Here is a 21,838-nt window from a genome sequence, read left to right as displayed (position 1 = left end):
AGGGGAGCCTTGTTTAACCAGAACAGCTGACGACTTTCACTTTCGAACGAAAAGCTAAGAACAAAGATATCACACTATCCCAGGAGGCGGAGGGGTATCCCTCCAGGTGTCAGAGCCAGGCAGTCAGAAGCTGTGTTGCTTGTTATGTAATCGTTTCATGGGAGCAGTGTTGAAAGAAGTCTATGGGTGTATTCGCCGCTGCTCAAACGAGGGCATTCAAGAGGTCTTTGGCGCAGTCACATCGCAGCTGGCTGATGGCGTGAAGTGGTGAGTAAAGTTGAGGTTTCAACTGGTTTCTGCCGGCCCACACGAGACAAGCGTGGCCGCCTCGTCGGTGCCACTCGCCTTTGTAGCCGTCGCCTGAGAGCTGCTGTCATATAGGATGCATACGCCAGTGTCTTCGTGATATTCCAGTGCGTAGCAAGCATTGTCGTCGCAGAATGTCAGGCAGGCGTCAAAGTCGGTGGATACGGTGTCGGCATAGGCCGCCAGCGCTGTGATGGACCTGCCACAGAGGACGTCGTAGGTGCAGCCCCGAGATCCTGCTGCGGTCGTTGGGCCCGCTTGGACACCCGTGGGACAAGCACCAGTCGTCTGCGGGGGTGTGGGAGTAGGTGGGAGACATGTGCCGTAGCCATCTGCATTGCCATTTTCACAGGTCGACCCGACATTGCAGCATTCGGAATCCAGGACACATAGGTCGCCATCGGAGACGCAGTCAGGGCAAGGGGGTTCGTCGCAGCATATCCCGCCGACATAGGGACCACAAGGGCCAGTTGGTCGGATAGGGAAGATTTCTGGGGTGGTTGTTGTGGTAGTTGTTGTCTGACTCAAGTTAGCTTAGAATATCGCAGAAAAGAAATAGGAGGCTTACTGATAGAGTTGAGGAGGTAGTAGTTGAGGTAGTAGTGAATGTCGTGGTCGATAGAGTGCTACTTGTGGTTGGGGTCGTAGACGTTGTGGTCGTTGAGCTAGGAGTCGTCGTGGTAATCGTAGGTGTAGTGGTGGTGGTTGTCGAAGAAGTGGTCGTGGTCGTGGAACTGCTTGGAGTGGTGGAGCTAGACGTGGTGCTGACGCTGGTCGTAGAGCTGGAGCTGCTAGAGCTGCTGGGAGACGTAGAGCGGGGAGTCGAAGAAGTCGGCGAGCTCGAGGTTGTGGAACTGGTTGAAAAACTGGAGCTTCTCGGCCTAGAACTTGTCGACGTCGAGTACGTCCTCGTGTGCACATAAGATGGCGCGGGGCTATTAGACGTTGAGTGTCCTGAGTGGGAATAGCTGTTCGAGGGCTGCGACGGCGTACTTCTTGTCGAAGGTGTGGGAGTGGATATCTCTACAGTGACCGTGGTCGTCCAAGTACTTGTCCAACTCTCCGAGCCTGTATGGGAAGAACGTGCGCCGGAATTTGTGCGCGTTCGGGTGGTCAAAAAATGGTTAAGGCTGCTGCTGTGTGTAGTCGAATGAAGAGGCATGGCAGGTTTGGTTCTTGATCCTAAGCTTTCGACACTGGTGCTCCAGTCGCCCCATGTTTCCGTCCTTGTATAAGCTGCATCACTGGGGGAGAACCAGTCATCCCAGGTCTCGGCACTTGTAGACGCTGGGTCAGCTGGTGTCGACCAATCTTCCCATGCAAAAGGTGACTCTGTTTCGATATCGGTGGTATCTGAAGCAGCTGTTACCGACGTTCCAGTTGCGAGACCAGATGGATGTGGCCAGTCTTGTCCTGTTAGGCCTTCGGTCTGTGCAGCTTTCGGACTACCATGAGTATGTGGTAAAGAGGGTGGTTTGTCGGTGAGTGTTGCATTGACCGACGTGTGGCCGTTCCAGTCGTGACCATTTGCTCCCTCTGACGGTGCTGAATCTTGCGGTATCCACGTCCATTGACCGGAAACTGTTTCAGTAACGATTGTGCATTGTCCTTCGCCTGCCCAATCGGCTGAAGAGCGTTCCGCTAATAATGAGATTAGTGCGATGCAGGAAGTGAGTGAAGTGAAAGAGTGCATTGCTCTTATAATGAGTGGCTTAGGTGAGTGACGGAAAATGACCAACAAGGAGTGTTCTGTTCACAATCTGACAGTAGGAAGGAGTACGTAAAGAGTGGGCACACCGAACGCGTGAATATATGACACAAACCTGGGGAGAAGCATGCTGTCGGTCGTCGTTAGGAATCGCCCATCGTTGCTGATCAAAGCCGTTGTACCCCGTGAACGCCTGCGACGATCCAGCTTGTGCCGGTCCAGGCGTGGCTTGGGAAGAATTGGATGGCGTTCAAGAGAGAGCGCACAGAAGCTCCTTAAGCGTGATAAACAAGCCTTGAAGAGACAAGCGTAAAGGCTACAGCTAAGTCCAGTCAAGCTTATCGCCACCGAATCTTACTGAGCCGATCAAGTGTCAAGAAGGGGGATTGTAACCGAGATCATGTCTAATAGATTAACGCCCCTAACTCCTCTACGGCCAGGCTTGGCTGCAATGAATGAGGGTTCACAGCTGGGCAACTGTGGCCGAGGCCCCAAAGGGGACCCCAAGTCCAAACTGACTGCTGCGAACGGGTGTCACACAGCGCTCCCTATGGCTCGCCCAGTGCTCGGGCGCGCTGCTCCCCCGGTGCTCCGTTACCCCTTTTTAGGACAAGCTCACTCGCGATCTCTTTGTAACCACTGGAAAGAGTCCGTTCTGTTGTGCCGTCGATCCACAGCTGAGAACCATAATAGCCGGACTGTTCTTGAGCGTAGTGGAAAGCGAGTTGTGTCTTGCCAATGCCGCCCATGCCCCAAAGAATGAAGGCTGAAGGCATCGTCGTCGCCTCTTTTCGTCCAGCTCGCATGGATGAAAGCGATCATCGATTCGGGTTCCGAATCTGGACCCCCTGGTCGAAACTGTCTCGGTACATAGACTTTACAACCAACAAAGGCAGAGACTTTTCTTATTTTGATCTTCTCATGGATTTCTGGCACTATCTTGGCACCCCATGGGGCTCATCCTAGAAGAAGTCGATGTCACTACTGACTGTTGGAATACTCCCACCGCCACCAATTGTCTTGCACTTTTGCATTCGCCTTTGCCCGCATTGACTGAAGACTTCTGTACACTGATTTGAACCCCGAGTCGTTCTCTGACAGGAACTTGGCCATGTTACTGTGATTACTGGGGATAGAGATGACTTGTACGTCCGCTGCGCCTGGTAATGCTGCTGAGTGCTGGGGCACAATCTGGATTCACTTAGTATAATTGCTCACGTACGTCTAGAGTCGTATCTCCCCACGACCACTCACCAACATATGTTTGCCTAGAATTACTGTATCATATTCTTCGTAGCAGAATACCATCTCAAAACGCTCCATCAAGGGAAGAAAATCTGTCGATTGGTCATCCAACCAAGAAGAATCTTCCTCAATGCTAGAGAGTATGGATGTTTTCGTTGTGATGAAGACAGACGCAGCGCGGGCCCCTCTCTTTGCTAGAGAAGCCACCTTACTTCCCTGTTGGGGCGTGCCCAGAAGGACAATGCCATACCTTGACAATATGAGAGCTCTGTTTGCTCGAACATGAGTCGAGGTGGACAGATTTTATAGGATCACAGGGTGGCCTATAGCTAGCTGACCTCGTTGTCATCTTGTTGATTCGTTCATGTGCCTCGAGCGCACATCTCCCTCCATACTATTTGTTCTTTTCTCTCCCTCGAACAGCTACATTGTGTCGGCCAGTAATAAAGGATCCTAAAAATGAGTTCCTCCTAGGCGGTTGTGTTGCTGTCGCAACTATTGCTTTAGTTAGTAAAGTCATAACAGCGTCCATTGACTACCTAGTCAAATCCTGCGGTACAAGTTCCGTTGCCCTACCATACCGCGGTCATGACGCCTCCGGCTTCTGCCCGTATACGACAACGCTAGAGATCGGATTAGCTTTTGGATCCTTTCCACACCGGGGGAAGGAACGGGGGTTTTCCCTACAATGAAACATAGCTGTGAAACCGTTGGTTCACAAGCTCCTTCCTCATCTGCGCCAGCAAGACCTCCAATTCCTCTCGCGTTTTGCCCAGGTTCGCTGTATAGCCCCGAAGCAAGAATGCCTGCGCGCCTTCCATGACATTCACCAGCTCCAACGCACCGACCTTCTTTAACCTCGGATCCCGAGCCCACGGAGAGGTGGGGATTTTGAAGATGTGCTCGTGGATGTTCTGGAAACCGGCCTCGGCCATCCACGACCTGTAGCTCCAAGGAGCGTCAGGCGCGGCCCCGATCCGAGCCGCGATCTCTTGGAACGTGTCGCACACCTCGACGTACGCTGATCCTTCCTTGGGCAAGGTGCCGTCATCGCTCTTGGGCACTGGCCACACGCAGGCAAGTTCGAGGTACCCTCCCGGCTTGAGGTGGCTGGAACCGGTGTTAATTAGTTTAGGCCGCTTTTTCGGGTTTGCTTTGGAACTGCTGCTCACCTGTACGCCTGCCCGATGAGCCTGGGCCAATCGCGAATCGAGTGGTAGAGATCTCGGCCATGGATATAATCGAATGAGTTTTCGGGATACAGCCAATCTTCTTCTGCATCATCAATTTCGAACTGGCAATTGGGAGGGACCCTATTTGTTTCTCATCAGCCTCTTTGAACCTCTTCGATTGAACCAGGAAAAACGCTAACCATGGGGGTTGGATGGGCGAAATATCCGTTCCGAGGACTATGGCCGACGGGAACATGTCGGCGAGGTAGATGGCAAAGATTCCTTACTACTGTGTCAGAACCTCTCTTCTCGAGCTTCGGGTTTCGTGGATTGCAAGTTAGAAGTAAGTACCTGTGCCGGTGCCAATATCTAACATCTTCTGGGGATTCGGAGGCAACGGGGCAAGAAATAGCTTGTTGTTCTGCAGCAGAGTGTACTTTTCGTGGTTCATGTCGATCCGGTCCAGCTCGTAATCGTCAACGGGCAAGCCATATTCTAATAATCCACGTTAAAAAGTCTTCGGAAGGGGAGTTGGGGACTAATATGCATATTACCATTTCGTCCGTACGCGGCATATACACGACCATTCTCAATCCGCCCGTTCCTGATCTCCGACCGGATCGAGGTACAGTAACTAGACGTGCTTTTGAAGGGTTTTTTCCGTCAGCGATATGATATGGGAGATTGAAGGCTGGCTCGGCCAAATCACCTCGATTCTGCAAAACCTTCGTCTTCCGGCGGCGACTGCAATATCGCGCGGTTCAGCAAAAACTCCTGGAGCAGAGCATGGATCGAACTTACGTCTGGCTCTATGGCCGCCTGCGTGATCTGCTGGTTCTGATTATTGTTGTCCGGTGGTGTGTCTGTCATTGTTTCGTCGTCTCTATTTTATCATGATGTTGTCTCATATGGAACAACCATCGTCTTGCGAACCATTGAGTTATTTGAAACTTAATCTAGGCGGAAACCACGGACGCTGTGTAGTCGGCGCTTGGGGTGACGCTTCCTGGTGAGTGGGGGAGTACTTTTGACGGGGGGAGTCTCTCCGGTCCGCCAGTGAGAGCACACACCTGAAGAAGCAACTGAGAAAGCTGGCTGAGGCTGGGATCTGGTGTATGGGGCAGTGGGCTGAGACTACCGGCACTGCCAACCCGAGAGCCGTGCCGATAGCGGCCGAGAATGGCGAATACTTAGGCTGAGTCGTCCAACTCTTTTTTGGCGACTCCAATTGACAGAGGGCCACGATGCAACCAAAACACCCTCGTATCTGCAACCAGCTCAATCGAGACGGTTGCCAACATACACTTCCCAATGCCAGTCACCTCCCGCCAAGCTAAGGGGAGCGCGGAGTCGCGGACGCCAGTCTTGCGTCCGAAGCGCCGCACCTAACTGCGCAAACGTGCATATCAACGTGCTTTGTTGTCTACAATCCGAGCCAGTCCCCATCTTCCCTTCACATGCCGCGCTCATGGGTGTCATGGTCCATGGAAGAGGTCTGATTGCAACTCCCGCGTAATCGTGCTGGCCTTGTGAGGGGCAGAAGGATCTTATCGAGGGGTTTCGATCCCCCTCATCGAAAGTAGAAACCTTGTCATCTGCTATGACGGTCTTTTATTCAGGCATCGATTGAACCCCTGGAAAAAGTTATTCAGCTTTCCGCCCGTCTCGTGGTCTGCTACAATGAGCTCCCAAGGAAACGACCCGCCCGCTTTGGATGTCGCCGCAAGTGAGCTCGTTGAGTCTCTCAACGCCCTGACCAATCAGATTTATGAGACCTCCAAGGACTACAAGGACCCCTCGGGGCAACAAGGTCTGCTGCTGCGTCAACGAATGACCAATGCGGCCCGGCAGATCATCAACGTCGTCCGGGAGCCTGGTGAGACGCCATATGAATTCTCGACACACGTGAGTGTTTTGGTCCCTCCCTATACACCCTGGACCATGCCCAACTGAGACTTGCTCCAGATGGCCGAGATGGGGGCGATTCGGATGTTTATGAAGATGAAAGCATTTGACAAGATTCCGTTGGAAGGAAGCATTTCCTACGAGGATTTGGCGGCCAGTCTCGGTGCTGAGGTGCCGCTCGTCAGTACGCTTGATTGGTTGCACATTTCGCCGAGACATGACTGACCGGCTGCAAGCTCGCATGGCTTGGATGATGGTGGCTACAGGTCAGTTCGGGTGGATATGACTGCGCTCGAGTCTCGTCGTCTCAACACGTTACAGGTTTCCTCCATCAAATCGGGGAGGACCGTGTCGCACATTCCCGGCTTTCAAAGCTCTATGTCTCTGGAAACGCCCAAGGGGTCTTTTTCCAGATCATGTAAACCTCCCGCCCCCCTCGCTTCGTGCGATGTGTGACACTGAGGACTATTCTGTTTCCAGGTTCGATGAAGCCATGGTCCCATGGGTCCAGTGGCCGCAATTCTTCACCAAGTACGGTCTGAAAGAACCCAAGTTGGGGAATCACAATCCCCACTCGTTCGCTTGGGGCGACCCGGAGAAGAATTTCTGGGAGGTCATCAGCAAGGACTCGAAACGTCTGGTCGATTTTAATCAGAGCATGAATACGCTCGACGAGGTGCTGCCGGTGACGGGCATGTACGATTTCAGCTGGATTGCGAAGAACACGGAAGGTCCCGAAGACAGACCGCTGATCGTCGATGTCGGCGGTGGCAAAGGCCAGGCCCTCAAGCGCATCATGGCTGCGTTTCCCGAGATCCCAGCCAAGAGACTGGTGTTGCAGGACCGGGCACCGGTCATTGAGGAAGTCATTCAGGCCAACGAACCCGGTTTTGAAGAGGTCAAGAAGATTCCGCATGATTTCTTCCAGCCGAACCCTGTCAAAGGCGAGTTCTATCTCCCCTTCTCTTCCTTCCTTCCCACCTCGCCTTTCCCTCCGCGAGTCTAACCCCCCTTTTTTTCCTCCTTTCCAGGCGCTCTCGTCTACTACATCCGGCGCTGCATGCATGACTGGTCCGACGAGAACGATCGCATCATCCTCTCTCACCTCGCCGACGCCATGGCCCCGGACTCCAGAGTCCTAATCACCGAGCAAGTCATGCCCAATCCGCCCACGGCCCTGAATGCCTGGACCGATCTCTGCATGATGAACCTCGGTGGCAAGGAGCGGACCGAGAAGATGTTCGATGACCTGACAGCGAGTGCTGGGTTGAAGATGGTCGGCGTGCACAAGAGCTTGGCGACTGACGTTGCGGTTATCGAATGCGTCAAGGTGTGACCAGACAGAGAGGGAAGTGTTAAGTTGGACGCTGGTCTAGACACATGGCCCACAGCCTGATTCGAGGTCCCGCCCCCAAATATATACAGCAGGCGCGTATGACACTATCCTCAGAAGACTATCAAGTATGAATCTCCTTAATTCCCTCTCTTGTAGAGTCACCTACTCGCTGTTCCATGTGTGAGATAATGTAGCATCCTATGGAATGTTCTTCCCGATGAACTCCTTTGCCTTGTGGCTGGAGGGAGTCCAAAAAGGTGCATTTGAAGTATCTTGATTGAGATTGGAGGTCAGCCGAGAGCAGGTTGATGTTAAGGGGGGGGCTTTGCCGTTTCTCGTCATCAAGCGAAGATTGAGGAGAGGTTCACCTGGGCCCGAAGAGGCCAGAATTCCTGTGAGGGTGTTGGATCCGGCGAGGCACGTCTGCCTGCAGCAATCGGTGGCGGCGCAAAGGTGACCGACGGGCGGTTTGAGCCATGTGAGGGGCCTAGGGTTCGCTGATCGGTTGCTGCGATATTAAGGCGCGGAGAATCAGTTTCATTTTCCACTGCTGGGTCGAACGACATGGGCCAATCAGCATAACCGCGAGGATGTGGCTTGGCACAGCACAGCCTTGCTAGTGGAGCATATATGTGTAGGGTAGGTCCGGAGAGAATCGATGTTCGAGGCCGAATGTGCACTACACAGATGTCCTTTGGTTGGGTGAGGGAACGCCCGGGTGGTCTGAGACATGCATTGAGTTGCTACGAGTACTTTTGCTGTGAGCTCGAAGACCGGAAATTGCAGCCTATTTTGGCCCCAATGGCACGCCACGTAGGTAGGTAAAAGGTGGCTGGTAAGGCAAAAAAAGGCAGCTATTGGGAACATATACCTAAGACTGAATTCCATCCTGCCCCGCAAAATACGTCTTAACAAAGGCATTCGACTGAACAGGATACCGTATACAACGAGCAAACCTTGTCGCAGATGAACTCTCAGATCAAAGAACCCTACCTTTCGAAGCCACTCGGACTCGATGATCGATCCATTCGCTTGCTCGTTGTCCATCCGCCTTCCACCTCGGACAACGATGGGGGACCTCTAAAGGCAGATTTGACGGTGGCCCAACTCGACGAGCATCCGGTCTTCTCTGCGTTATCCTACGTCTGGGGAGTGAAGGCCTCCAAGCCTCGGGATATCAAATGTGGAGGTTTCCCAGTCAATCTGACCGACAATTGCCATTCAGCCCTGCAACATCTGAGGCGACGCCTAGGGTCATTTACCATCTGGGTAGATGCCATTTGCATCAATCAGGATGACGAAGCCGAGAAATCAAGACAGATACGCCTGATGAGTGCCATCTACCGAGGCGCGACAGAAGTCTTCATCTGGCTGGGCGATGGAAACGAGAGAACCAACAGGGCCATGTCATACCTGGAAGCTTATGGACCGCTCGAGCGTGGCTTCATGAGACTAGCAAACAAGAAGAGAGACATTGGATTCTGGTCGCCAGTTTCCACGCTCTTCTCGCTCTACATCACCCGCTGGATGCCGCATATGCACCTGCCTCCACCAAAAAGCTACGTCAAGCCAGGGTCGCCAAAAGAGACTTGGTACCGAACTCGGACAACGTCAGGAGTGGTTTTCGCTTCGGCTGAAGATATAACTGAGCTCCTGGACAGAGAATGGATCAAGCGAATCTGGACATACCAGGAACTCATGCTCGCCAACAATCCAATCCTGGTTTGTGGCGACCACGCCATTTCATGGTCTGATCTCGCCATGAAACTGGCTACTTTTCACTACACGAGAATCGAGTCAACTTCACCTACCCTGACTGCTTGGAGACGCATAACACTCACCAGAAAACATGTACAGGCCCAGCTGGAATTTTCAGCAGCTTCTCCTAAAAAGGCTGACAATCATCCATTTCTCAGAATCGACTTGGGAGACTATCACCAGTTCCTTGAGGTCATCTCTGGCATAAAACGTTTTGTTGGAACAGTCTTTACTCTGGTTTCTGCAGTACTCCTTTTCTTCTTCCTCGGCCTCGGCTTGGTCTTCATGTCTACCATGGTGTCCTTGCTAGATGAACTGGGACCAGCAGAACCACCCGACAAAAAAAACGTCACCAATTTTAGCGGTGGCCAGTGTCAGCAGGAACATACAGATACTAAGCACTGTAAGATCAGCAGCCTAGTTCACTACGCTCGAGGTTGCGGTCTATTTCTCGCGGGGATCAGTGGCTTCGCCGCCTTCGTGTTGATCGACTCCAAGATTGGATATGTTGCGAAGACCCCACCCGGAGACGCAGTGTTGACCAAGGGCCAGAAGGAAGAAGATTCCAATCTGCACGATCTGATTGACGCTGTTTGTACACGAAACGCCACAGATCCCAAGGACAAGGCGTTTGGGTTGTACCCAATTCTAGAGGAACTCCTTCAGCAGAGGCTTCCCATGCCGGATTACAGTCTCCCAATCGGACAAGTCTACCGCGCTCTAACTCTCTACCTCCTCCAAGCCACAGACTCGATGCTCATCATCTTGGTAGCGGCGACGCACAACGTGGCTGGCGAACCATCATGGGTAGTGGATTGGTCGGCAGAATTTCCACGCTTTTGGTTGAGGCCATCGCTCATCACTGGCAAAAGCAAAGATCTGCAAAAAGTGGCAACGGATACAGCTAATGGAAGGCACTGGCGCCCACTCAGTGAAGCAGACGACAAAGTGCTCGTCGTCCAAGGACAAAAGCTGTGGACGGTACGAACATGCCTCAGTCTCCAAAGAACAGCGAGCTTTTATCGGGAAACTGACGATGCGTGTCATCTTCACAATCTCCACGTTATAATGTGCATCCTCAAGGAGAGGTCAGCGCAGATACTCAAAGACCTCCTTAGCGACTCGTGGAACCACCCAGACTTGCCGGACGACATCGGTCCCCTGAATCAAGTAGCATACTGGAAATTCCTTCGCAGGAATATATCCAAACCAGCCGCGACAATGCTGCAACTTCTCAAGAAGAGGAAGACAGGGAAAATGTTTCTGTCCTTCCATCCAGGGACAGTGTACAAGCGAGGGCACAGGACGTCTAATGCTGAGATCTTTCGCACTCATATCGCAATCTGCAATAGTCTGGTGCGAACAAACAGAATGTTTTTCTCGGCCGTAGACATCGACGACGAGGGCGAAATGGGCGATATGAAGAAGTCGAGTAATAAAAAACGTAAAGGTTGGGGAGTCTGTCTCCATCGAGTTCAAGTCGGTGATGATGTGATCCTTGTCCAGGGACTCGAAGTACCGATTGTCGTACGTCGCAACGCTGAATACCACCACCAACTTATCAGTCCCGCTGTCGTATTGCAGGTCCCAAAGATAGACGATAAGAGTTCGGAGGACAAATGGTACATTTCATGAAAGGACTTGGACGCCTGGGGGGCTTCGATGGGAAACTGCTGACGCGTGAGCTGTGTGTGGCGGTGAAATAGGGGCTAGGGAAAACAGCAAAGCGACGATTTCTCTGTCAAATAACTAACTTCTGCGAATAGGTATCCTCAAGTACCGGTGAGGCTCCCGTTTATAAAGGGGGCCCCCTGGGGCCTGAACTAGCTTCTGTGGATGGGCATCAGGATAGGGCTCCATGTGGCTCACCCAGTGCTCGGGCATGCTCCCCCGGCACTCCCCCGTACTCTGCCGTGGCTCCCTCGACGCTCTCCCGTGGTCGGCCGGGCGAACCCGATGCTCCGTTACGTGCCCTAATTAAAGCGGCTTCGCTCTGTTGCTTGAACGAAAATGGTAATGGACGAAGCACGGGTCGGGGTATATATAAAGTGTATATATCTATCTGTCCCTCCTGCTCATTCCATTGTGCCCAAGTCCTCGGCCACGGTGAACTTCGCACTGGTCTTGTCCCTGACCATATCGACGGTGACGCCCTCGGCGGTCTCCTTCAGGAGCAAGCCCTTGCCGCCGACCCTGTCGACCTCGAAGACGGCCAGCTCGGTGATGATCATGCTGACGACGCCCTTGCCGGTCAGGGGCAGGTCGCAGACGTCGACGATCTTGCTCCGGCCGTCCCGGTCGGTGTGGTAGGTGCAGACGATGATCCGGGTCTGGTCTGGGTTGCTGACCAGGTCCATGGCGCCGCCCATGCCGTTGAAGGCCTTGCCCGGGATGATGTAGTTGGCCAGGTCGCCGGTGGCCGAGACCTGGAGGGCGCCGAGGATGGAGACGTCGACGTGCCCGCCGCGGATCATGCCGAAGGACTCGGCCGAGTCGAACGTCGACGCCCCGGGCACCAGCGTCACCGCCTCCTTGCCCGCGTTGACCGTGTCGGCGTCCGCGGCCTCGCGCGTCGCCGGGTACGGGCCCATCCCGATGATGCCGTTCTCCGACTGCAGCCACACCTTGGTCGATGCCGGCAGGAAGGATGGGGCCAGCGTCGGGATCCCCACGCCCAGGTTGACGTAGTAGCCGTCGTGGAGCTCCTTGGCCGCGCGGCGGGCGATGCGGTTGCGCTTGACGGCCTCGGGGCTCTGCTCGGCGGTGGTGGTCTGCTGCGTGGTGGACGCGAGGACGAGCTTCTCGATGTGCTTGGGCGACGTGGCGGGACAGATGCGGTCGATGTAGATGCCCGGCAGGTCGATGTGGTCCGGGTCGAGGGCGCCGACGGGGACGATGTGCTCGGCCTCGACGATGGCCAGGCGGGCGGCCTTGGGCATCAGCACGCCGTACGCCTTGGTGGTCGTGCGGAAGACGCAGTTGCCGGCCTCGTCGGCCTTCCAGGCCCGCACGATGGCCACGTCCCCGCGCAGCGCCGTCTCCATCATGTACGTCCGGCCGTCGAAGAGGCGCGTCTCGCGCGCCCGCCCGGGCTCCACGACGCCGTGCTTGCCCGTCTGCGGGTCCTTGGGCCCCAGCCGGTGCGGGATGCCGCCCGTCTCGATCAGCGTGCGCGCCCCCGTCGCGGTGAAGAAGGCTGGGATGCCCGCCCCCGCGGCGCGCAGGCGCTCGGCGATCGTGCCCTGGGGACAGAGCTCGATCGCCACCTGGCCGTCGTGGTACTGCTGGCCGAGCGACTTGTTGTTGCCGATGAAGGACACGATCATGCGCGAGATCTGGCCCGTCGAGGTCAGCTTCGCGAGCCCATACTCGCCCGCTCCCGCGTTGTTGGAGACGACGGTCAGATCGCGGGTGCCTTTTTTCTTAATAGCGTCGATGAGGGTTTCTGTAGGAGACGCCCCGGATGGTCAGCTTCTACCTTGACTCAAGAGCTTCTCCCTCGGACAGATCAAGAGAACAGCAGCAGTTCGAGCTGTTGGGAGAATCCGTCTAGACACTGGTACACGCACCTGCAACGCCACAGAGCCCAAAGCCTGCACTCAGGATGGTGGACCCGTCCGGGATGTCGGCGATGGCATCGTCGGCGCTCTTGAAGACTTTGGACGCCGCTCTGTCGATGACGGGAGCTTGTTGGGGTCTTTGCCGTGAGGCGGCATCTTGTCGCTGCTGCTCTCTTCGACTCGATTGGGCGCTGAAACATCGCTTCTTCAGCTGTCTCCTCGGAGCAAGAGATGCCAAGGGCGACGACAACGATAAAACGCCAATTCTCCGCAACCCAGCAGTTTCGTGTGTCCGCGACAATGATGATGATGATGATAACGATGATGACGACGACGCGAAGCCCCGTACAATAGCCCTTCGCGAGCTCGCGCTCTCCACTAGGAGCGACATGAGCGGCAGCACGCTTTTCTTCTTCCTTTCTTCTTTCTCGCTCTCTCTAGCCTTTCACACTCGCGCCGTCAGGCTCTACTGGACAGAGAAGTTTCAGAGCTAAGTCAACAAAGTCACCCGCGAACAGATCGACTCGCCGAGTGCGGAGGAAACGCCATTGCTGGTACTCGGTACTTCGATGGAGGCCGCGGTGGGGAAGGGGCCTGATTGGCAGATCCGGGTGTTTTCCGCTCTCGCTCGGGTATTGATCTGGATGCCGAGTGGAGAAGGGCAAGGATGCTTGTTTGGGACGGGTCGGCAGCTTGATAAACGTGAGAAGTATCCAGGTGGGAGGATATCAGTACGAGTAGATAAGTATACGGTGCTCCTACTAATGCTCTGAAAGCGTGAGATGGTAGCAGTGATCTTATTCAGGCAAAGGCGCTAACCAACTACATCAGCAATCAACACAAAGACAGTATATCCATCTCTACGGCAGCCCCATCCTCTTGGTCGTCCGCTCATTGTGGCCCCAAGCATCCACACTGCCGTCGTGCACGGTACACCTCCTCATGTCGCGGGCGTATTTCTCCATGAAAGTGCCCTCGCCCGCCTTGTGCATGACACAGGTATTGTCCCAGACGACCAGGTCGCCCTCGTTCTCCCACTCGACGCTGACGAGGTACCGGGGCTGCGCGGCGTGGGCGAGCAGTCTCTCGATGAGTGCGGTCCCCTGGGATTCGGGCACCCGTTCGAACGGCTGCTTCGGGGTGGGCACAAAGTCGGCGGACTTGGGCGTCTTGTACTCCAGGTGATGCATGTGGTTGGCAATGTAGAGGTTCTGGCGGCCGCTGGGCCGGTGCGTCTGGACCACGTCGTGGCGTCCAAAGGGGAATTCTTCCGGGTTGACGTCCTTGAGCCACGGGCTGTCCTTGGGGGCGGCCTTCTTCCGGGAATGCATCAGGCTGTGAGCGCCGATGTACTCGTTTTCTAGCAGGTCCTTGCGCAGATCTTCGGGCAACTCGTCGAAGGCGGTTCTCGTGTCGGCAAAGTCAGTGTTACCGCCGTGACCCCTAGGCGGAAGTTGATGGGCGCGAAGCAGACTGTAGCCGGCTCGTCGGGGGTTGAAACTTGAGTCCACATGGAATATCGAGTTGCCCTGATCCAGGTGAGTCAGCTGTTTCTGGACATTGAGGAGGTCACTCTTGCTTACCAGACCCATGTGATGGCGTTGACTTCCGATTTTAACAAGCTGTCCGTCGTCCTCTTGGTTAGAAACGTCAAACAGCTCATCAAAGGGGAATCGATTCTTGCGACCGAGAGTGAGGTATGGCTTGACGTCGTCTAGTTCACCGAAGAGGGCAGAGAAGGCGACGTGTCGGGCATCATCGAGACCAGCATTGCGGAAGACAAGCACTCCATACTGCCGAGATTATGTTAGTTTGCAGAACGTGAAAGGTAGGGGAATTATCATCGATGTTGAAAAGCGGCAATATAAAGGCTATTCAGATGACAAGACAATACAACGGACTTACGTCGACGATGGCGCGGCGGATCTCATCAAAGACCTGCTTCTCGACGGGCTTGGAGAAATCCACACCAGTGACCTCAGCCGCAAATGTTGGCGCGAGCTGCTTAACCGTGATATGGTGGTACTCGGAGTCTGTCGCGTGAGGCATGGTGGATGGTTGCAACACAGAGTCAAGGGTGATGATGCAGGGTCGATGCTCGTATAGTCGGTCCTCCGGGCAGGATGATCCCAAGTGCAGCTTGTCGCCTTAAGGGCGTCGTGGCTTCTACGTCCGGATTCAATTGCAGTAGAGTTACCACCCTCTGTGAGGACAGTCCTGGACGAGCTTGTCAAAGAAGATGATGAACCGTCAATTAATGCCGCCCCCGCGGGAGCAAAGCGAGGCCAACGAGAGATAAGCGGCTTCCTCGACAACGAAGATATCTCGGAGTTTCCCGCACACGCAGCAGCAGCAGCCCGTCAGCAGGTAGTATGATAAGATATATATCGGTATTTTCATAACAATAGCCAGAGTCAGGAGACAAAGGGGGTTTTTTTTTCCCTTGGCTGGACGGCAACGCGGGTATCCGGAACCAATTGCTGCCAGACACAGCAGCTGCAGTCGAGTCAGTTTGGAGATGTTGTTGTATAACTGCCTCCCCCCAGTGCCCCCTCCCCCCGCGGGGTGATGGAGATACCGAGGCTGGGTGGGAAAAGGGGCTCATCCCCCATATTTGTGGAGAGGAGCAGCGATTTGCGGGGGTCGGTAACAGCTCGTAGTACTTCACCCCCTTGTCCTACGACGGTGCAACAAAGTCCACGAGATTGGTCAATGCTGCTCACAAGCTGAGTGGAGGAGAGAGCGAGACTGCTGCAAGCACGAGGTCAAGACGAAGACAGGGCAGACTGCTCGGCCTTCATCGCACCGGATCACTCACCGATGTTCTCTGAGAGATTGTCACTCGTGCACGCGGGGACAGAAGCAGATGACCTCCTGCAGTCTCATCGGTGTGCCGTGGTTTCCCTTTCAACCTCGGTGGGCAGAACCCAACGGCTGTCTGCCAACTAGACCAAACGCCCGTCTTGTGCAAGCAATGCCATGGCTGGATATTCCTTACCGGCAACCCTCAGGCAACCAACTAAGAAGGGTGTAGGAGGGCAGTCCACATCCCATAACCCTAGGGGGGTTGCATCCAGAGACTCGGAAAGCAGAATTCGACCTGGACCTTGCACCAGCTGGTGGACCATCTCCCAGGTCCTGTCCATCTCCATTCCCCAGCTCACAGATCAGCCCGCCACCTGATGCCGCCACGTTCTGGGCGTGCGGAGAGATCAACATGCATTTCCTGAATGAGGAGAACCAGAAAACAACTCTGCGCAAATCGCTTCTTCTTTTAGTGCTTCTTGAGGCCTGCAGGAAAGCCCTTGCTACTCTGGTTCCGGCGGATCTTCACCTGGGTCGACAGTCACGGTCTCGCCAACCATTCACACAAGCATAGGCGAATGCAGGGACTGCATGGCGAGACGGAGCTGTCCAGAACAACGGGCTGACAACCCCCGTGCGCTCGCCGGTCTCTACGCCGATCCGGCAGAGAGGTTGGCTAGTTGGGATTTCCAGAGGGAGAACTTCAAATACCGACGGGAGCCACGCATGGGGAGGACGTGGATCCCGACGCTTCTTCTCGCTGTCCCTCCTACTTCGACTCGCGGGTCGTGAGACACTCAGAAACCCGCCTGACCGAGTCCAACACCTGCCTTGAAGAAGGATATTGTCTATCGAAGGCGGACAGGGACAGATCACATCATGGCGGGTATCACAACCCTTCCAGAACCCATCACAATGTCGAAAGAGATGGACGTCCACTCTGAAGGCATCCACGTCGAGAAGGTCTCGGAGCATGAGCAACTCGTCGCGAGACTGAACAATCTCGACCCTCCAGTGACGCAAGAAGAAGTCAAGCGGGTGAGGAGGAAGATCGACCTCCGCCTCCCACCCTTCCTGATGGTCCTGTACATCTTCACATGGCTTGACCGCGGAGCGTTGGGTCAGTACCTTTGAAGTGTCGCGCGTGCCCGGTAGATGCTGACCAGCTGAAACCAGGTAATGCTGCCCTGATGAACATCAAAACGGACCTCAACCTCTCCGGGGCGCAGTACAGTCTCGCCGTGAGCATGTTCTTCGTGGGCACCTGCGTAGCCGACGTGTTTACCAATGTCGGAATGCGATACATCCGTCCCAGTCTCTATCTCTCAGGAGCTATGGTAGGCCCTGTCCTGGGCGATTTCGGGAAGAGAAGATGTGAGTTAATTTGGTGAGAACAGATTGTCTGGGGTATCATGGCTACACTCCAGGCGGTAGCTGGTGGCGCCTCAGGGTTGTTTGCCATCAGATTCTTCCTGGGCGTCTTTGAGGCCGCCTTTATTTCAGGGGCGCCATATTTGACAACAGTCGTAAGTACCAAATCCTCTATCGCTTGCGACACCGTGCCATAGTTTCAGTATAAGCATATGCTAACAGCGACTTGCAGATGTACCCCCGAGCCGTGAGTTCTCGTTCCCACCGAACTTTGTGACCATGCAGGCTGAATAGATCTAGGAATGGGGCAAGCGCATCTGCATCTACCTCTCTGCAACGCCCATCGCCGGCGCCTTTGGCGGCTGGATCGCGTGGGGCGTGGCTCACATCTCCAGCCGCCACATTGAGAACTGGCAAATCCTGTTCATCCTGGAAGGACTGCTCACGATCGCGTTCGGGATCCTGTGCATGTGGGTGCTGCCCGACCGCCCGCACAACACGCGCTGGCTCAGCCCGCGCGAGCGCGACGTGGCGGACTGGCGAATGATGAACGACGGCAACCGCACGCACGGCAAGGTGCACTGGGCGGTGGTGGGCAAGCAGCTGCAGGATTGGCGCATGTGGATGAACATCGCCATCTACATGTGCCAGGTGATCTCGACGTACACGATCGCGACGTTCACGCCCATCATCGTCAACACCATGGGCTTCGACAAGGTCAAGGCGCAGCTGATGGTCGCGCCGCCGTACTGCGTCGCGTTCGTCATGGTCTTCGTCGTGGGCTACCTGTCGGACCGTTTCAAATCCTGCTCGGGCATCCTGGTGATCAACTCGGTCGTCGCCGCCGTGGGCGACCTGCTGCTCGTGCTGCTGCCCGCGCGGTACAACCACGCCCGCTACGGCGCCACCTTCCTAACCCTGACGGGCATCCTGTCCGGCGTGACCCTCTCGGTCGGCAACATCACGGGCAACTGCTGCGGCGACATCAAAAAGGCCATCGCCACCGGCCTGTTCCAGGCATTTGGCTCCACCATGGGCGTGGCCACCGGCTACCTGTTCCCCCAGAAGGACGGCCCCGCGTACAAGACCGGCTTCTGGGTCTTGTTCGCCTGCACCTGCTTCACCGGCACGGGCTCGGCCGTCATGACCTTCATCAACGTGCGCGAAAACAGGAGGCGCGATGCCCTGACGGGCCCGCCGCCGACGGATCGCGTCATTGACTTTGACGAGGGTGGGTTGATGGAGAAACACCCCCACTGGAGGTATTATAGGTGAAATGGCGGACCGGTCAGAGCGTGAAGTGGTGACGATTCTCAGCGTGGACAGGCCGGTGAATGGGATGCATAAGTCAGGGCCAAGGGAGAGAGGAACACTGATGGATGGGTCTGGAAAGTCTCATCGCACATCATTGAAGGGGGAACAGTGCTCCTGGGCACCCGATAACCATATATCGACAGATCCAGGTCTAGCGAAATGTTGGAAGAGTGCTATCGACCAACCCAGCGATGGAATGAATCCATGTCTCTCGCGACTACATTCTCCCTCTCCTTCTGCTGTTATTCTTCATCCTCACTTCCATCTAACCAAATACTCCCGGGAAGGTGCACCAAGTCAGGTCTTCGAGGCTAGTTATCGGGTAGAGAGAAGCAAGGCGCTTCTAGCATATCAACGTATGTTCTTATGCTTTTTCGAATGAACAAGACTTTGTCCCTGTCGAATAGTACTATTTGTCAAGTGAGGGAGCACAGCGATTCTAAAAAGTAGGGCTACTTGAGTCAGGGGGAAACCGCTGGAATACATGTAGATGACAAGGTATTTGCCAGCCTTGGTATACGAAGCGGCGCACTGTTCAGCGTCCACGTCTCTTACTGAGAAGGCCAGCCTCGCTTGGACCGTCTGGTCTATCTCCAAAATACCACCATGATGGCAGTCCGCCATGTATGATTCTCAACGCCATGAACCATCCACCCCCCTTTTAATCGTTGTAAGCCCCTGGCCAAAGCCAACCCATCCTCCATACGGCCCAAATGCAAAACCCAGTATTCTAAACCTGTCGCGGAATAATGCTACATGGCGCACTCGTGGATCCCACCGGGCCCAAGCTCGTTATACTCGCTCCGGCTCAAGAAGCCCTTGCTGTTGCCCTGGTCCACAATAAAGACCACCTTGGCAGCCACTTGAGCTCCCAGGAACCCAGCTTCTTCCATGCCAGACATGGCCGGGTTCTTCCACTCGGGGAAATATTCGGGAGGTTTGACGAGTTTGATGGAGATTGGCGCTTGGGAGAATCCTCGGTGGTGGTGAGATAGCGTCGACATGGGGTTGTTGGGATCAGACATGCCCATTGCCGTTGGCGTCCCGCCAAGAGAAGGGTTCATTCCGGGGACTTGGAGGTGGTGCGATTGCGTATTAGGCTGCATCATGTTTTTGGTCGCGGCAACGAGCAAAGGATTGACGCCGTGACCTCCGGGATGGTGGAAAGGGTGGTTTCCCTGGCCAGGAATGGGCGTGTTCGTTCCGGGCGTGGCGACTGGGGTTGTGAAATTCGAGGGAAGCTCGGAGGTGAATATCGTGGCGGTTGACGGAGACAGGATATATCGTGAATTGAGCACGGAAAGAAGGTTAGCCGTGAAGCCTGTTGGCAAAGAAGAAAGCAAGTTAGTAATAGTAGCATCTGTCAATTCCAAGTCAAAGCTCACCTCTGATCCGGCTTCCATTACCCAGTATGATTAGATTGTCCCAGAGAGTTGCCCGCTGGGGAATGTCGGGAACGCTCATAACGGTATGATGGATCGCCTCCGCGATTGTGTCGACGATGCCCTCGCATGCTCCTGGCGGGGGAGTCGCTGCCATGAATCGTTCCACCCCAACTTCAATCTCTCGCTTTCGTTTTCGACTCAAGGGTTGATCGCCATCCGTCGACTCCTCCACGGGGATGAAGTCCACATATATAAAAGTAGCTCGTTCTCGTTCTGAGTTTCGCAGTCGGATTTGCCTGGCAGCCTCGGCGGCGCCACCTTTCTTCGCAGCGGCCTTCTCGGCCTTTTCCCGTTCTCGCTTCGCCAGCACCTCGGCGGCATTGTCGCGCGCAACGATAGCTGCGACGTCAAGAACACCTTCGTTGTCCTCGTCGTCGCCGTTGGGACCTTCTTCACCTACCACGGTTCCCGTGCCCGGGCCGCGAGGCGCCTGACCGGGTCTCAGTCCCTCGCCATCCTTCGCATTCATTCCAGAATCCAAAGCTCCTGTAGATGCCGCGGCAGCCGGATTGGCAGCAGGGACAGCTGTGCTGATAGAGGTGGACTTGGGATACGGAGTGCCAACGGGCAAAATCTCGCAGATCGGGCTCTTTTTCAGTTGCTCTGCCATATCTTCGTCGAACCCCTGGTTCTCCAACACCTGCTGCAGCCGGAGCGTCATGGCGCGTCCACCACAACCGGAAAGCGCGATGCCCCTCCCGATATCGTTAACCTGAAACTCCGTGACCGCACTGACATCACATTTCTCATGTCCGACATCCAACACCAACGCCGTCGGCACACCATATGCATAGCAGGCCGTTAGCGCGGCATCCATGAGACAAAAGGCTGGGATCTTCCAGTTTTCAAAGACAAATTGAGTAATCATTTCATGATCTTTGGCGCTCCAACATGGTTGTGCTACAAAGAGGACCGGCATATGGAAGGGGGGAGACATCATATTGTAGATGTGCGAAAGGAGGGCGAAAAAACATGACCAGTTCTCGATGCGCCCTTCTCTGATCGGGTAGACGGCGCCCTCGGTGGACCAATGGTCGTCCTCGAAGGTTTCGATGGTTTCCTCTTCGACATCGGCCGCGGCTTCTCCTTCTTGTTGAGGGTCGGGTTGTGCTTCTTGCTCGGGCGGCGGGACCATTTCAGTATCCTCGGTCTCGGGCTTCGAGGTTTCTTCGCCCGCAGGAGCCTCTTTCATCTCAACATCTGTCGACGGAGCAGGCTGATCTTTCGGCTCTTCGACTTTGGGTTGCTCTTCGGCGGCCTCTTCCAGCTTGAGCTTTGCTTCTCCATTCGGCTGCTCCTGTTGCTCTTTTACAGGTGATTCACCATTTGTTTGCTCAGTCTTGGCCCCTTCACCGTTTACTTGATCGCCATTTGCTGGTTCAGTCTTCTGCTCCTCGCCATTCGTGATAGAAACATCCGGTTTGGCATCGAGGTCAATAGGTTCTGGCTTAGGGGTCGCAGATGCGGGCACGGGGTCCGGTTCGACGACTTTCGGCTTCGTTATGATCTTCGTCCTGATCTTTACGGGTTCCCATTCACCAGGCTTCGCGCCCGGGAACATGCGCGTGGGGAAGCGATATCTCGGGGGCGTGAAGGACTCGGGCAGCCCAAGTTGCGCGGCGGTGATTTGCGACCCGGGCGCAATTATCTGGGGGCGAGTCAGCGAAAGTGGTCTCTTGGTGTTGCTCTGTGCGTGCGGAAGTGAAACTTACGAGCACATGCTCATCTTTGAATGGAGGCATCGCGGGGTCGAGCGATCACATTGATCTCTCCTCGTCAATGCGGCTGGCGCGACGGATCGCAACTCTTGGGGGACATTTTCTGTCGCGCCGCCAAATCAACTGCGGACTGCAACGCGAGGCTTTGCCAAGAAAGTACTTACGTTTCGAGCTGATATGATCCACGTTAGACGG

At 55.1% G+C, this 21,838-nt stretch overlaps 8 protein-coding genes across 8 annotated transcripts; 2 read left to right on the top strand and 6 right to left on the bottom strand.

Annotated features, from left to right (window-relative positions):
* Positions 1-26: 26 nt before the first annotated feature.
* PV07_03873 (uncharacterized protein) lies at positions 27-2,790 on the bottom strand (the record flags this gene model as incomplete). Its single annotated transcript, XM_016390633.1, has 3 exons — positions 27-825; positions 875-1,947; positions 2,634-2,790. The coding sequence occupies 3 exons, from the start codon at positions 2,788-2,790 to the stop codon at positions 286-288; spliced, it is 1,770 nt and encodes a 589-aa protein (XP_016252535.1). The 3' UTR covers positions 27-285.
* Positions 2,791-2,995: 205 nt separating this feature from the next.
* On the bottom strand, positions 2,996-3,337 carry PV07_03872 (uncharacterized protein; the record flags this gene model as incomplete). Its single annotated transcript, XM_016390632.1, has 2 exons — positions 2,996-3,205; positions 3,269-3,337. The coding sequence occupies 2 exons, from the start codon at positions 3,335-3,337 to the stop codon at positions 2,996-2,998; spliced, it is 279 nt and encodes a 92-aa protein (XP_016252534.1).
* A 446-nt stretch (positions 3,338-3,783) lies between these two features.
* Positions 3,784-5,392, bottom strand: PV07_03871 (uncharacterized protein). Its single transcript, XM_016390631.1, has 8 exons — positions 5,233-5,392; positions 5,141-5,175; positions 4,986-5,074; positions 4,783-4,926; positions 4,632-4,713; positions 4,432-4,572; positions 3,947-4,369; positions 3,784-3,882 (listed from the first exon to the last, which is right to left on the bottom strand). The coding sequence occupies exons 1-8, from the start codon at positions 5,299-5,301 to the stop codon at positions 3,846-3,848; spliced, it is 1,020 nt and encodes a 339-aa protein (XP_016252533.1). The 5' UTR covers positions 5,302-5,392; the 3' UTR covers positions 3,784-3,845.
* Positions 5,393-6,029: 637 nt separating this feature from the next.
* On the top strand, positions 6,030-7,818 carry PV07_03870 (uncharacterized protein). Its single transcript, XM_016390630.1, has 6 exons — positions 6,030-6,336; positions 6,397-6,520; positions 6,573-6,602; positions 6,658-6,754; positions 6,817-7,280; positions 7,368-7,818. The coding sequence occupies exons 1-6, from the start codon at positions 6,112-6,114 to the stop codon at positions 7,670-7,672; spliced, it is 1,245 nt and encodes a 414-aa protein (XP_016252532.1). The 5' UTR covers positions 6,030-6,111; the 3' UTR covers positions 7,673-7,818.
* A 688-nt stretch (positions 7,819-8,506) lies between these two features.
* Positions 8,507-11,432, top strand: PV07_03869 (uncharacterized protein). Its single transcript, XM_016390629.1, has one exon. The coding sequence runs from the start codon at positions 8,639-8,641 to the stop codon at positions 11,063-11,065; it is 2,427 nt and encodes an 808-aa protein (XP_016252531.1). The 5' UTR covers positions 8,507-8,638; the 3' UTR covers positions 11,066-11,432.
* On the bottom strand, positions 11,313-13,499 carry PV07_03868 (uncharacterized protein). The gene is made up of 2 exons (XM_016390628.1): positions 13,000-13,499; positions 11,313-12,875 (listed from the first exon to the last, which is right to left on the bottom strand). Exons 1-2 carry the CDS (start codon positions 13,379-13,381, stop codon positions 11,506-11,508), a joined length of 1,752 nt encoding a protein of 583 aa, XP_016252530.1. The 5' UTR covers positions 13,382-13,499; the 3' UTR covers positions 11,313-11,505.
* A 351-nt stretch (positions 13,500-13,850) lies between these two features.
* On the bottom strand, positions 13,851-15,195 carry PV07_03867 (uncharacterized protein; the record flags this gene model as incomplete). The annotated part of the gene is made up of 3 exons (XM_016390627.1): positions 14,896-15,195; positions 14,574-14,783; positions 13,851-14,519 (listed from the first exon to the last, which is right to left on the bottom strand). Exons 1-3 carry the CDS (start codon positions 15,037-15,039, stop codon positions 13,851-13,853), a joined length of 1,023 nt encoding a protein of 340 aa, XP_016252529.1. The 5' UTR covers positions 15,040-15,195.
* A 3,644-nt stretch (positions 15,196-18,839) lies between these two features.
* Positions 18,840-21,736, bottom strand: PV07_03866 (uncharacterized protein). The gene is made up of 3 exons (XM_016390626.1): positions 21,638-21,736; positions 19,866-21,573; positions 18,840-19,801 (listed from the first exon to the last, which is right to left on the bottom strand). The coding sequence occupies exons 1-3, from the start codon at positions 21,665-21,667 to the stop codon at positions 19,233-19,235; spliced, it is 2,307 nt and encodes a 768-aa protein (XP_016252528.1). The 5' UTR covers positions 21,668-21,736; the 3' UTR covers positions 18,840-19,232.
* Positions 21,737-21,838: the final 102 nt, after the last annotated feature.

This window comes from Cladophialophora immunda, assembly GCF_000835495.1.
Source record: "Cladophialophora immunda strain CBS 83496 unplaced genomic scaffold supercont1.2, whole genome shotgun sequence".
NCBI classification, from domain to species: domain Eukaryota; kingdom Fungi; phylum Ascomycota; class Eurotiomycetes; order Chaetothyriales; family Herpotrichiellaceae; genus Cladophialophora; species Cladophialophora immunda.
The sequence above is the reverse complement of the archived record's forward strand: the minus strand, read 5'-3'. Positions and strand labels throughout refer to the sequence as shown.